This window comes from Macrosteles quadrilineatus, unplaced genomic scaffold (assembly GCF_028750875.1).
Source record: "Macrosteles quadrilineatus isolate MER2022 unplaced genomic scaffold, UCM_ALF_1.0 Scaffold_2__2_contigs__length_208266976, whole genome shotgun sequence".
Lineage (NCBI taxonomy): Eukaryota > Metazoa > Arthropoda > Insecta > Hemiptera > Cicadellidae > Macrosteles > Macrosteles quadrilineatus.
In genome coordinates this window covers 156,538,458-156,554,192 of record NW_026542595.1, presented here as the reverse complement: position 1 = coordinate 156,554,192, position 15,735 = coordinate 156,538,458, and the positions used below count along the sequence as shown (strand labels likewise).

At 36.4% G+C, this 15,735-nt stretch overlaps 1 protein-coding gene across 1 annotated transcript in view; it reads right to left on the bottom strand.

The window, feature by feature from the left end:
* The window catches only part of LOC128985058 (pecanex-like protein 1), a 58,581-nt gene that overhangs the window by 26,012 nt on the left and 16,834 nt on the right, over positions 1-15,735 (bottom strand). The window contains exons 7-15 of the mRNA XM_054404430.1: positions 13,154-13,339; positions 7,804-7,989; positions 6,664-6,867; positions 6,016-6,129; positions 5,218-5,322; positions 4,210-4,293; positions 3,846-3,945; positions 3,303-3,500; positions 898-2,800 (exon numbers count right to left, since the gene is read on the bottom strand). Of these exons, the coding sequence (XP_054260405.1) occupies positions 898-2,800; positions 3,303-3,500; positions 3,846-3,945; positions 4,210-4,293; positions 5,218-5,322; positions 6,016-6,129; positions 6,664-6,867; positions 7,804-7,989; positions 13,154-13,339 (3,080 nt within the window). The remainder of the gene's footprint in view (positions 1-897; positions 2,801-3,302; positions 3,501-3,845; positions 3,946-4,209; positions 4,294-5,217; positions 5,323-6,015; positions 6,130-6,663; positions 6,868-7,803; positions 7,990-13,153; positions 13,340-15,735) is intronic.

The window sequence follows — 15,735 nt, the reverse complement described above, 5'->3', positions numbered from 1 at the left end:
GTCATTGTTATCTTTATCGGTGTATTTTACGACTGTTGTTATCATCTATAAGTAGGCTACTATTATTTTATGTGTACTTTTATATGAGTTATTTAATGTTTTTATTGACATTCTTCTGTCCTGTACCAGCATAGCTGTAGCCTATGACTAGCAGTAGCTTACTAGACTTCTATTGTTCTGTTCTTTATTTTGCCGTACAATGTTTGGCAATTTGCTTGCTTGAGTAAACGTTTTTATTTCTGGACCAAGGTTAATGACTTAACTTAATCATCATGATTGTGCAGTAGCCTACTAATTGTATTTTGATGATGTAATATGCAAATTATCACATTAAAGTCCATTTATACAGTTAGTATTAGGCGTTGTTTATGAGTTAGAAATTACTGTTTTATGTCATGTTGGATTAACCGTGTTTTTCAGTTTTCCGTGGTATGTTCAAAATACAATTTGACTATGTTTAAATGTCAATAAATACATTCCTCTGATAATCCGACCATGCTCCCGGTCCCAAAGGTGACAGATTAGAGAGGTTCTACTGTAACTGATTATTTGAGGAATGTAGCTGTAGATTGTCCTTCTCACAGCCATTGACAACACACAAATTACAATGCTGATATATTTCTTAATCACACAGTATTTCTTAACAAATCCTAGACTGTTTACTCTCAACTCTGTTAACAGTAGCATTTGATAAAAAAACCAGGAAGAGCATGATTTTTGGCTAAAATTCTTACGGTTACTATTTTTACTGTGGGGAGGACTGCCCAACAGGATTACATCATAAGAGGATCTAAAAATGAATAAAGAACTGTGTATTTCTTTTGGTATATGGTATAACGAACTATCTATGCCAACTATATGGTTTTTTTCAATGGTTAAAACAACTTGTAAACTTACAGGATTAAGTTCAGGCTGCAGAGCAGAGAAGACAGTGCTGCAGTGAATGCCAAACACAAAGACTGCAGTTACGGTACATATAATCAGGTCAGACTTCAACCTGCAGTTGACAGTTCTCTGCAGTTTACTAGGTAACGGATCTACTAATTCTTCACTGTTCTCTTCTGCATTTTCCTTCTTATCGGTGGAAGGTATGTTTACAGTGTGCGAATGACTTTTTGTGTCTGGCTTCTTATGTCGTTTATCACGTGGATACTTCACTCTTGTTTCCTTCTTCCGAATTTGTGCTTCTTGTAATTCTTCTTCTCCGGGCCATAAGTGAGTTTTCAATATGTTCCAAATAGGAATGGGATCACTGCTGCTTCTGCTAAGGTGGTACGATGTAGCCATCAGCAGTCCGCAGTAGATTGAGAACAAGATATGTTGGGTGGACTTGACTTCACTGAGACCTCCGTAGGCGAACCCATGAAGAGCGACTACAGCAAGGCAGCTACGGAACACACAATACACTGCTGCTGTGAGAGAAGAAGTGGCGTTCCCTCCAAATATGTGCATGTCTATCTGCTCTAGTAGATACATCGCAAATGTGTTGACTTGAGGGAACAGTCCCAAGCTGAACAGTAGAGGAAACCACAGGATAAAAGTGGAAAGACAGTCTTTCATTAAGTTGAGCAATTCACTACTTCTAATTAACACGCCGTAGAAAGTGAACTCTCTGTTAGTGGCCAGGGCCGCATAATGGAACGAGAGCACCAAGGCACTACACAAACAGAAGAAGACGGGTCTTGAAAACGCTACTATTCTATTGAACCCGTGAGTCGGAGACGCGGCGTCGGGCTGAACGCTTTTGATCAACGAATACTGACAACTAGCGATAACAAAACAAAATATAAAAGCGGGGACATCCCTATAAAACCCTAAATTCAACAAGATAGCTCCTAAGCACGAAACTAGAACAGCGAGGAACAAAGAGAGTAACATTTCAGTCATCGTTAGATTCCTATCTAAAAGGGCCAAGAGAGCTAACCGATCTAGTCTAACTTTGATATAAGAACAAGGTGAGATTTTATACTTGTAATATCTTCTAGGAGTCTTCGGACATTCAGGGAGGCCGATATCAACAGAGTCCATAAACCTAAACCTACTTCTAGTAAGCGTGATATCCGTGTCAGTCTCCCCTTGCGAGCTGGAGGGGGGCGGCACAGGGACAATGGGGTTGGGGTAATCGAAAGAGTTCATCCCTTGATCGTAATAAGGATTCATAGACAGCGACATTGCACCGATATTGTAGTGGTGCGATCTAGATATAATTGGGCTCGACCTAGTTTGCACACAACGTTCAGCCATTGCTTCCGAAAACACTTGGTGGAAAGCTCTTCTGTTGGGGTTGTTGAGGATATGTGTGGCGACCGTTTCCAGCAAGTAGACTCCATTACTGCTTTGATGCAGCTGGTGCAGCTGTGAGGATGACTGTGAGGGGATGGAAGGCAGAGGTCTGACAGGGGAAGGTGCGACCTGTGATACTGTGGTCGTTGTGTTCTGTCCACAGTCTCCACCCACAGACACTGTAGAGTCACTCAAGGACTCAGGACATTGCCACTCCCAGTTGTCCAACCAGTTGTTCTCCGACTGACTGTTGTGTCTGCGCAGGATGGAGTGTAACAATTTCCTACTGTTGGGAGCCGTCCTGTGAGGGTTGGCAGTTCCGAGACCCTTCTCATCAAACGTGTAAGTCATCCATTGACCGTTCTCATCTCGGAACACATGGACGGCTCCTTCGCTGGTGTCGTCGTGAGAGGAGGCAAGGTGTGTTCCACTGATCAGAGCTGCCAGCTGGATGGAGCTTTGTGGAGGTTGGGTAGAGGTGGATGGTAAACTTTGCCTCTCTCTAGGACGAGCCATCCTAAAAACATACCATATGACTCTCAACATTAATTAATGGAAAATTAACTGGTTTATGGTTTACTAAGTACATCTTCAATTAGGTGAATGTTAAGGTTTGATAAGTTCTTTTAAGATTTTCTACTAATACTTTTTCCAGAGACACTCAACAAGGTTGCCCAGTGAGAAACATATTGCTGCATTATTAATTAAAAAATAAACATATTAATTACTTCAGGAGTTAATACAAAAACGTGAAAGAATACACTTTACACTTAGCATTCTTAACCTAATGAGGATTTAGGACTACTAAGAATTGTCTATTGACATTTATGTTAGTAGCCTATAATAATGTGAAATAAACAGTAGCCGTTCCTGGTTGTGTATCAAAAACCAACTCATGAATCTCTGAATTATTGATTCTAATTATTTTGTTGGAAACAAAACTGTTAGAAAGAAACCAATTTATGAATTCGACAAAATATATTGGTTTACTCTCTATATCATCGACTCAATTTACTGACCTGTGTGTCTGAGTGGACCGTTTGAGGCGACGATGGCGGTTGCGGCTGCTGCGTCCGTCAGCTCTTGACGGGGGGTCAGGCTCTGCCACGGGTGGGTGGAGCGGCAGGGGGTGAGGCGGGGGGGCCTGGCGGGTAGACAGGAACATGGCCAGCAGGGGAGTGGCAGGGGGCAGCAGCGAACTGAGCTCATTGTTGGACCTACAAACCAATCACAATTACTATGATTAACTCATATTGCGCAAGTACTTACAATTGGGGTGCAGTCAAATAAAAACATATTTGGTAGCTGTATTAAGTATTGAATAAATATTATAATGGCCTTGTTACTGATCCTAGCTGGTTCTTTAGGCTGAATCAATTATAAAAAACATAATGATTCAAGACAGCATGATTCTCCTAAGAAGTCCAACAATACGAAAAAAATCTGTGTTCTGTTATAAGACTTTTGTGTATCAAAAAGCCCTTAAAATATATCAAGTTAGCTTAACTATATTTCTTCAAAACAAATATTGTGATCCACAGTAGCCAGTAAGTATAACATACCCAGATGAGGAGCTGTTCTGTCGTCCAAACTGCTCATTATCCTTGTTGTTGTTGATGTCGTCAGGTTTGACTCCACCAGAAGCTGTGTCCAACGCTTCTCCTACAACACACCATGTTAGTCAGTAGAATCTTCACAATAAATGTAGTGAAGTACAGTTTAAGGTAGACTCCAAACCACTAGCATTGTTATATGGATAAAAGCTAACTATCCATGATGGCGATTGGTGATATTAGATCCTGGACCTTTAGCAAATGATATCAGCTATGCTGCTTTCATTAATTATGAAACAGTTTTAATAAGAACCCAACAAAGCAGTTAGAGTTAGTTTAGTGGGCAGGTTTGCCGTGACAGGGGTTCTGTTACCTCTCTCCAGCTGTTGACTCCTCTTGGATCGCCATTGGTCCTCGCCAGTCGCCTCTCCACTGTGTTTCCTCTTCTCACTTGGGCCTAAACAATAGTTTATATGTTATACCATGAAACCTTTACAAAACCTTGTTTTTAACAGAGTTGCTGCAATCTTATAAGAACAATACTTACCTGGATTTTAAGTACAATCTTTATGTTAAAGTGTTTTCATTTAAATAATTAACTTAATTAAATGACACATTTAACTGATTATAAGTCTGACTTGTGTACAATTTAGTGGCTACTGCTTTATTATGTTGAATTATTATCACTCAAATTCGAATAGTTTATAGCCATTAAGTACATGTCATACAATAGGCCAGGTCAATGTAGATATACAATTCATAGTATAATGTATATGTACAGAGTCTAGTGTAAATAGGATGAGCACTAATAAACTAATAATACTGGTTTAAACTAACTGTCCTGGTTTCTGACTAGTAGCCTAGTATTAATTAGCACTCATATAAATTTTTTATTATGTCATTATTTTTCATTAAGCTTATTTTAAAACATAGAGAATTTTTCAGTGACAAACATAACATATTCCAACATGCTGGAGACAAACCAATTATATGTAACAAAGTGATTATAAATTTAATTGAAAATACCATTACTCAATGTTAAAAACATATTGGATTTTGAGGTTCAAATTCAGGGGTGGATAAGCAAAATCTTTTCACAAAGAAAGTGTTTCTTCACACAAAGTGCACTTATCTTACTGTAATTCTAATTTCCCCCAATACAAATCTTGTAGTTGCCCCAGAAGGAAACTTCAAGAGCATCCACTTGTAAAAAACACTCACAGTAACACCAGAATGTAAATTGATAAATGGTTTTTTTATCTTTATAAATGGTTTCTATGTGAATTGTTGTATTTTCACTATTTTTGTATGCCTCTGGGTGCATTTGACTGAGGTGTTCTACAACAACTTATTTACTAAGTACAAGAGCAGATCCACTCACCGCTCCTAGTGGTGTGCTTTTCTAACAGCTGAGCACCCTCGTTGTCTACGCTTGCTGTCGTGTTGGTAGAACTTCCTGAATCATCCCTCCGCTTCGACCTCATATCTGACAACAAACAATATAAAATTAAAGTTGATAGTTCAACTAAAACATATGACCATTATGAACACAATGCTGAAGAGGTAAATACACCTGTGACCTGTGGACGTGGTTTGTGAATGAGTTAAGTTATGTTAAGGAATCACAAAGAAAATATTTACAAGTTTATAATTTACTAATCTAAAATCCAATTAAGATACTCAAGAGTCAATCCTAAAACTATCCATTAATTTCAAAATTTTCCTTGTAACACAAAAATATAAAAATTCCTTGCTAAGTTATGACAATGCATAAAGGTATTATCGGATAATAATATAAACCAAGTCATGATGCTAGTACGTGAACTAGGACATTACGAAACACCCTCTTTTTTACCAAGACTCAACTTAAATTTTCAACTAATTCTCATTCATTTCTAAGGTTTTACAATTTCACGGACTATACCCCTGCCTATGAAGTTGCTTAATTAGACATTAGATAGAGACTACTCAAAGGTTTCATGTTCTTTACATTCAGGTTCATGTTTTCAATTAAATATGACTGGAGAGTTTTTAAGTCAAGGCTATTTATTTAATATACACTGGTCACAGATAGCTGGAATCAGTTTTGAACCATCAAAGCTATTAATTTCTCAAGATTTAACGGGAATTATTAAACAACATACGATGATTCTAATCCAAACAAAAACAACAAACTTACAGTTAGGTGGGCTGTTAGATGTGTCTGAGGTTGTATCGTCAGACAGAGTTTCTGACACTCCCAGGGTGTAGTGCCAGTGGGGTGGAGCAGGCACCACTTCATTGAGAACACCTGCTGAACATATGGAAATCATTAGGCCTTACACAGGTTACAGAAGACTGTCACAATACTGCATAGGCTTATTTACTAAAATAATTATGAGATAACTCTGTTGTTTTTCTACAGCTTATCTTTTACTAGGATAATATTACAAAATCTAAATGAACAACTTCTGGCGAACTCCACCATGAGGAATATTTAATGACTACTTGACATTCTTCAGACCTGATGATGTGCTCCTTGCGAAGCACAAAACAGCTGTAGTCACAACAAACTACAATGGATCGTTTTGGACAAAGCGTGATTTTCCTACCTCAATCACATTACAATTTTCAATAAAAGTTTCCTAAACTAATTAAAATCCATTTCCATTAACTGTTTACTGTCTACCGTTTTCCGTCTCTTTTTTACTATCCGACTGTGGTTAAACACTCAACTGAAAGATCAGCTTAAGATCAGTAGGAGTAGAGCAAGCAAAAAAGGGACGTTACAAAAAGCCTTATTGTATTAGGTATATAAATTCAGTTTCTTTCCCAGATCAGCACTTACTATCTGTAGTTGTACAGGGCTCGGTGTCACTCTCAGGCTCAAACAGCCATTTGAGGCCACACAAGTGCGGACCGTCAGGAGACGTCTGGTTATCACTCTCTCCACCTTTCTCTGCTTCTTTTTCATTCTCCTCCTCTACTTCTCCTGCCTTCTCGACCTCTCCTCTATCCTCTTCTTCTTCATTAGACTGTTGTTTTTTAAAAGCTGAAAAGTAACATACTAACTTAATAAAGTAAAAATAATTTATTTGCATGTCTGAAAAAAGGAATAGTGTAAGAAAATAGCTATGAGCCTATACAGGGTGGTGAAAAGTCCTGGGACAGCTTAATATTTTTTTACCATTACAGATTTTTACCTATACAAGTTGGTACACTGTTACTGGGCATAAAACACTATTTTACTACAACTTCAATGACCTACCACTTCAGGGGGACTGCAAGAAGTCAGAAGAAAATCTTAAATGTAAGCATAGGTTAATGTGCACATCAAATTAAATGTCTTTGTAAGTAAAATACAATGCCGCAAACCCAAACTCAAACGGACAACTGAGTCCAAAATTACAGCTATTCAAAGATGCATTGAATTTGTAATTTTATACACTAACCTCTCAGGGGCCCATTAGGATTCGGAAAATCAAAAACTATGCATAGGTCGATATGCACATAAAATTAAAGGGCTTTATTAGAAGAATACAATGCCGAAAATTTGAGCTCAAAATAACAACTGAGTAAAAAATGGCAGCCGTTCAAAGATTCAAAATGGCAGATTCAAGAAATCTTTGAACGGCTGCCATTTTCAACTCGGTTGTCCATTTGACTTCAAATTTGCGGAATTGTATTCTAATAGTACCCAAAGACCTTTAATTTGATGTGCATATCAACCTATGCTTCTATTTAAGATTTTCTTCTGACTCCTTGTGGGCCGTCCCCCTAAAGTGGTAACGGCTCATTGAAGTTTTAGTTAAATCGTGTTTTATACCCAGTAACAGTGTATCAACTTAAAAACCTCGATCTGTAACGGTTAAAAAAATATTAAGCCGTACCGGGACTTTTCACCACCCCTGTATATCAAATTAACAGTTTCAATTCCTGAAATCCAAGGATTGAGACCCCTATACCACTGATCTGGTGACTCACTCACCCTGATTGGTCGCCGGCTCCGGTCTCCCTCCCTTGCTATCCCACTCTCCCTCACTGCTCCCCCCCTCCTCTCCCCTCTGCACCTCTCCTTCACTGCCAAAGTGTTTCTGGAACAACGACTGACACACCTTCTCCAAGCTGCTGGTAGTGCTGCTAGGCCCTCTCACAAGCAAGGGCGACTGGCTTCCTGCAACATCAAAGAGACCATCCAACTATTCTTCAACTGTTTTGTGGCTGGTGGCATTAGAATCCATAGTGTATTTGGTGTCAACAGCAACGTCTGTTGGAGATTAAACTTTTACTTGGAAGAGGCTTCATGAGTTGGTTTACTCACTGCACTGCTATTAGGTAGGGTAAAATTTGTGACACCCTCCAATTAGTGCCTCATGTCAGAAGCAGACCTGGTGTTCATTTTAAGTCAGGTATACTGAGCATTAATTCTGGTTTTCAGTGTAGTAATCACTCATCATTAGTAATCATTACATGGTAGCCATCACCTTTGTGTTGGAGTTACAACATCATCCAATTTACTTATTACCTGTTTTATAAAATCATATGTTATATATCTAGTTTTGTTATGATTATAAGTAAATAAAAGTTATTATTGTGTGAGTGTTATTAAATAATAGTTTATTCAATTTTAACAGATTATGAGACTCAATTAAGTGAGGAATATGGAAAGAAATATGAGTAATCACATTGAACTTTTGAACAGAAATAATTATGACACATGGAAAATGCAGATGGAAGCAGTTTTAGTTAAAAATGATTTACTTGGGTATGTGTTAGGAACCATTAAAAGGCCTCTAGAAGAAGGTGAAAGAATGACTGCTTGGCTAATCACTGATGCAAAGGCAAAGGCAGATATAATCCTCTCTATCAGCCCAAGCGAATTAAAGCAAGTGAAAGGATGTAACACTTCAGCAGAGATATGGGAAAAATTAAAAGGCATTTATGATTCCAGTGGACCAGCAAGGAAAGCCTTTTTGTTAAAGAAGCTAATTTTGGCAAAACTGACCCCTGATTATGATGTCAGAGATTACATGAATATGTTTTTTGATGTAGTGGACAAATTAAAAGGAATGGACATCGATATTAATGAGGATCTTTTGACAATTATTCTTTTGTATTCCCTGTCAGATGAATTTGAAAACTTTAGAATTGCTATTGAAACTAGAGATGCACTGCCTTCTCCTGAAACTTTGAAAATAAAAATTGTAGAAGAGTGGGAAGCGAGAAAAGAACATGGTAAGAAAGAGAGTAGTGAAGCTCTGCTAGGAAAATTTCAGAATAAAGTTAGATTTCAACCAGGAAGATTTTCAAAAGACTCTTATAGAAATAGAACGGAATCAGTTGATTTTCCGTTTCGATGCTTTATATGTAAAGCGATCGGGCATAAAGCAAAATTTTGTCCCAAAGCAAATAAAGATCAACAAAACGTAGCGATTGCTAAGCTAGAAGAAGTAGGACTTAATTCTTCAGTACAAGATGACTCTTATTTTGGAAACTTGTCAATGAAAGATATACAGTGGTGTTTGGACAGTGGATGCACTTCACATATGACTCATGTGAACAGTAAATTTACCAAGTACAAGCCTGTAAATGGAAGAAGTAGGCCTATATCTCTTGCCAACAATTCATCAACTGATGCAAGAGGGTTTGGAACAGTTAATATGAACATTTTAAATGGGAGTACAAATCTAAGCGTTAATTTGTATGACACTTTGTATGTACCAGAACTTCGAACAAATCTGATGTCTGTAGCTAAAATTACTGACCATGGGTATCAAGTTTTGTTTAAAAAAGATGCTGCTTTGATAATAGATCAGAATGGACAGACAAAGATCCATGCGAATAGGTTAAATGGACTTTATTACGTAAAAGAGAGTAGTGAAGAAATGAATATAAGCTGTGAAAAATCAAGTCTATTGTCTTGGCACCAACATTTTGGACACTTGAACTTTGGAGACTTGAAAAGAATAATCAATTTAAATATGGTTAAAGGTATTAAAGTGAACACAAAAGAGCTTATTCCACAATGCGACGTGTGTATTCAAGGAAAATTTACAAAAAGACCCTTTCCTAAAAGTGAAAGAACATCTGAAGTGCTGGACATTATTCACTCTGACATCTGTGGACCAATGAAAACTGAGTCACATGGAAAATCTCAATATTTCATTACTTTTATTGATGATAGCTCAAGATGGGTTGAAGTTTACTTTTTGAAGAAGAAAAGTGATGCATTAGATTCTTTCAAAAGGTACAAGAACAAGGTAGAAAATTTTACAGGAAGAAAAATTAAATATCTTCAAACAGACAATGGAGGAGAGTATGTTAACAGAGAGTTCGATGGATTTTTGAATTGTAATGGTATTCAGAGAAGATTAACATGTAGCGGAACGCCTCAACAAAACGGAGTGGCTGAACGGATGAATCGTACATTAAACGACATGGCAAGATGTTTGCTCATTGAAGCAAATCTTCCTCAAACGTTTTGGGCAGAAGCAGTTGCAACAGCAGCTCATGTTAGGAATAGATGCCCATCAGATGCAATCGATGGTGTATTACCATATCATAGATGGTACAGGAAAATTCCAAATGTTTCATATCTAAAAAAGTTTGGTTGTAAAGGTTTTATCCTAGACAAGACAAATGACAAATTTCAATCAAGAGCAAAAGAAGGGATATTTGTTGGTTACTCAGATGTATCAAAGGGCTGGAGGATGTGGTTACCCGAAGATAGGAAAATCATTACAACTCGAGATGTAGTTTTTGACACATCTTCCTTTCCACATGTCGATGCAAATCATACTAATTCAAGCTTTAGGGTATTGCCTGTAGACAGTTTACTCCAAAGACATGAAAAGGTCGAAGAAAATCAAAGAAGTGTTCAAGTTGATCAACCAAAAGGTACTGATGAGAAAAATGTACTTGATGATAGGCAAACATTAACAAATGAAACTAAAGAACATATGTCAAATGAAATGGAAGAGATTGAACATGACGAGCCATATATGATTGATGGGGATAATAATGGAGAATCATCAGAATAATGATATTAACTTGAAAGTAAGAAAATCTGAAAGAAAAACAAAAGGTGTTCCTCCTAACAGACTATCATTAATAGCTCAAGGAAATGTGATTGAGCCAAAATCTTGGAAACAATTGGAGAAATTGCCTGAACCTGAGAAAAAACAATGGGTTGTAGCAGCTCAAGAAGAAATGGAAGCCTTATTAAAAAATGATACATGGGAACTTGTAGATTTACCTCCACAGAAAACAGCAGTTGGATGTAAATGGATATTTAAAGCAAAGTATGGAGATGACGGTATGGTTGAGCGCTATAAGGCACGTTTAGTAGCCAAAGGTTACTCACAGAAATATGGAGAAGACTATGATGAAATATTTGCTCCTGTTGTTAATTCAACAACAGTAAGAATTTTACTAACCATAGCAGCGACAAAAGATCTGACTGTGCATCATTTTGATGTAAAAACAGCCTTTTTAAATGGAAAGTTAGAAGAAGAAATATATATGCAACAGGCCGAAGGTTTTGTGAAATCTGATAATGAAGATAAAGTTTATAAATTAAAGAAATCAATTTATGGGCTAAAACAAGCAGCTCGGGCCTGGAATGAAACACTGAATACAACAATGATGAGCATGGGATTTGAAAAAAGCAATTCTGACCCTTGTTTATATACGAGTAATACTGATGGAAATTATACATACGTAGTGGTTCATGTTGATGACATTTTGTGTGTTGGATCAATTGAAAAATGTCAAGAAAACATTTCAAAAACTGACACAATGCTTTGAAATGAAAGACTTAGGAGTTGTTCACAACTACTTAGGAGTTGAAATTGATAAGATGGATGGAGACTTTTACATTCACCAAAGAAGAAAAATAAATAAAGTCATAATTGAACATGGGCTGGAAAACAGTAAACCAGCAAGAACACCAATGGAAGTTGGATTTATCAACTCAACAGCTATGTCACCAGATCTGCCGGATAACAAAATGTACAGGAAGGCAATAGGATCACTTCTTTATCTTGCTGTGACATCAAGACCGGATATTTTGTCAGCTGTTGGAATTCTAGCTAGAAGAGTTGAAAAACCCACCCAAAGTGATTGGAATGCTGTAAAGCGAATAATAAGATATCTGAAAAGTACCATTGACAAGAAATTAAAATTAGGGGTGGAAAAAGAATTGAAATTGTCATGCTATGTAGATGCTGATTGGGGGGGTGACTTAGCAGATAGAAAATCAATCAGCGGAATGATGTACAAGTTAGGAAACAGCACTATAAACTGGATTAGCAAAAAACAGACCAATGTCACTCTTTCTTCAACAGAAGCTGAATTCATGGCCGCAAGCTTAGCCACTCAAGAAGTAGTGTGGTTAAGACTATTGTTGAAAGATATGGGCTTCCCCCAAGAAAATCCTACAGTAATATTTGAAGACAATCAGAGCTGTATCAAGTTTATTGAAAATGAAAAGATAAGTGCTAGAATAAAACATTTAGATATTCGAAAACATTACGTCCGAGAAATGATAAATAAGAACGAAGTATTTCTGGAATACTGTCCAAGTGAAAATAATCAAGCGGACCTTTTAACAAAGCCACTTCTAGGGCAAGTGTTTAAAAGATCACTCTTTTACCTAGGACTTTACTAGGCATGATGTTGAGAGGGTGTGTTGGAGTTACAACATCATCCAATTTACTTATTACCTGTTTTATAAAATCATATGTTATATATCTAGTTTTGTTATGATTATAAGTAAATAAAAGTTATTATTGTGTGAGTGTTATTAAATAATAGTTTATTCAATTTTAACACTTTGATTGTACAAACCTCTATCAGACAAAAATCTACATGGGATGTTTTGTTAACACAGCAGCATAGCATCGACATAGATTCCTACCATGTCAATAAAGTTGCTGGCCTAATCAAAAAGAGGGTCAATTCTGGACCTAGGTGCCAATTTTAAATTGGCTATTAAATAATTATGCAATCTAACAAATGGTTGATGTTACACAAGACCAGGGTTTGGACCGTTCCCTTATAAAAAAAATAAAAAATTCCAACTGTGTAAACAGACTAAATGAAAAGGCCTAGACTATACAGTATATATTTCTGATTGATCTTAATACATGGATATTGGTTGATTAACAGTTTCTATAGTGTCTGATTCAAGTGTTAAATGTAATCTTATCATAGTTGCTGGGTTTGCTAGAACTGTGTCAACTATCAAGGGCATTAGAGGTCAAACTTAGCATAGGTTTACAGTGACTTAATTTAATTACATGACACATTTAATTTGATACATGACACTGGTTGCTTACCAGTAGGTTCATCATCACTGTCCACTGCATGCGAGGGCTCATCGCTCTGCTCTGCTATTGGGTAGACAATCTCACTACCGTAGCCGTAGTATGGACAGAGCAGTCTGTTGCGCAACACCATACTACTGGCCTCAGAGTTGTGTCTCCAGCCATTGCCACTGGGCCGCTGTTTCCAGTAGACTAGGCCTGTACAATAGGGTAAAGTTTTGAGGTGTTATTCCGTAAATCCCAAATCTATGATTATAAGACAATTTCTAAGCTTAAGACTTTTTGGGACCTGGAATCTGATTGTCCCTATGAGAAAGTAGACACAATATTCGTTATAGTTCTGTGTGAGGTTTTCCCCTTGTGATGTTCCAGTTTTAGCTGAGATTGTGTTATGATCTTGGTATGTTTTAGAACTTTCTCACATATTAACAAGATTAGGCCTCAGAGCAACAAACTTAAGAAAAACTTGTTTTTTTCCTAATCATGATGTAAAATTAGAGATGGGCCGATACCAAAAATTGTCGATACCGATACCGATACCACCAAAGTACTCTCGATACCTATCGATACCGATACTTCCGATACCTATCTTTTTTGCACAGTTTCTTCCACTAATAATATTATAAACTGTTATATCATAAAAAAACACAATATGTATGTGTATCAAACTTATATTTTGGTGTTAAACGTTTATTATTAATTGTAAAAAAAAAAACAATTGCAAAAATATGGAACTAATTGTGTTTATTTTAAAATAGGCCTACTGTAAATGTTTCAATTTGACTAAGGCATGAGATTTAATAAAGTTTCCTCTAATTTATAAATAGGCTTATATAGAAACAGTTATATATCTTCAAAATTTACTTAACACGTTCACTGCTAATGACGCACTTGTGCGTCATAAGTATATTAGCAGATATATAATACATGATGTATATAATTACATAATATATTTTAATCCACAATTTATAGTATAAAATTTATTTAATTAAAGATATATTGTCACTCAATTAACATGATCATGTTAATGTTTATGTTTTCTAGCCATTTATAAAAGTATTACATATCATTAGCAGTGAATGTGTTAACTATGAAAAAGTCACCAAGTCTAGCTGAAAACACATTCATAAATGAGGATATTTTTGAAATACAGAATAACTAATCAAACAACCTTTTCATTTTTAACATTTTTATTTCTTAACTTTTCTTCCTTGAAAATGTCAACAGTTTTTCACTTATTTTTAATAAAGATTATCACTTATAATTTCTCGAAAGAAATCTACGTGTGAGCTTGAGCTATGAAGAGCAGACAAGAGACATATGTCACTGCCACAAAAACTATTCTCTACTGTGAATGAATGAACTGAGTATTTATTTAGTGTGAAGCCCCGCCCACCTTCTAACGGGACATGGGGTAGGAAAAGAGAAAGTTTGCTCTAAAGCCTGGTTCACATGCCCTCCCTTACCCTTGGCGTCAGTCGCTTGCAGATTTTCATTACACAAACGTTTCTGAGTGTTGATTATTTTAAAACACTGTAAATGTTTGAATTTGACTATGATGAGATCTAATAAAGTTTCCTGTAATTTATAAATAGGCTTAGGCCTACAAGTATTAATCTAAGTCATTTGACAGTTTTTGTATTTATTTTTAAAAGCAATTGCAGTTATACTTTAAAAAAAACTACAAACATCTTGACCTATAAATACTTTTTGTAAGGAGAGTATTTTCTCTATAGTGAGTAAAAACGATCGTGGTCAAGGAATGACTGTGTTAAAACAGCACACTGTCAATTTTTACAAAAGTATTTTGACTGAAACCTGGTATTTTTTAAAGAGATTGTAGAATAAGTCAACGTCTGTGGAGAAAAGTAATAGATAAATTTTAACTTTACCCTACAATAAAGATTATGTTTTGGGACTAGAATCTCCAAAAGAGTGATTTTATAAAACATGCCATAGTTTTATTTAGTAAAAAAAGTGTTTGACTATGTTCCCGATGATACCAAGAGTATAGGTTCGGCAGAGTGGATTCAGTGTGAACCGGCCTGCCTGGCCCTTATGCACGACGTCAATATATCTTCCGTGTAGGGGTGTCAAAAATGGATGGGAACAATCGATGTTTTGAACCTGTCTGTAACTAACCTAGTTTTTTTATACTTAAATACTCATTATGCATAAACGAACACGTACTACATATCGGATCTCGAATCACGATAAATTATCGATACCCTTCCCACCCACAATAAGCAGTAAGCACATAAAACGATGTCTAAGCAATCGTCATTTGCTCCATTGAAACACGAAAGTCGATTGGCTGACATGGTAGTGCATTGTCGCCTCCTGACCAATGAGAACTGTTGTTACATACTTTTATTGTCAACATTCACCCTTCGTTATAACATTACAAAATCTACATGGACTAAGGCTTATGATATGTTTCAATAAAAGCATTGTGTCATAGTAGCACTTAAAACTTCACTTAACTCTTTAATCAGGTAGATTGTACAGATAAATATGGACCTACTTTTTGGCGCAATATAAAGCAAGCCTAACCATACGACAATGACGATGTTAAAGTTTAATGGTTGAATATT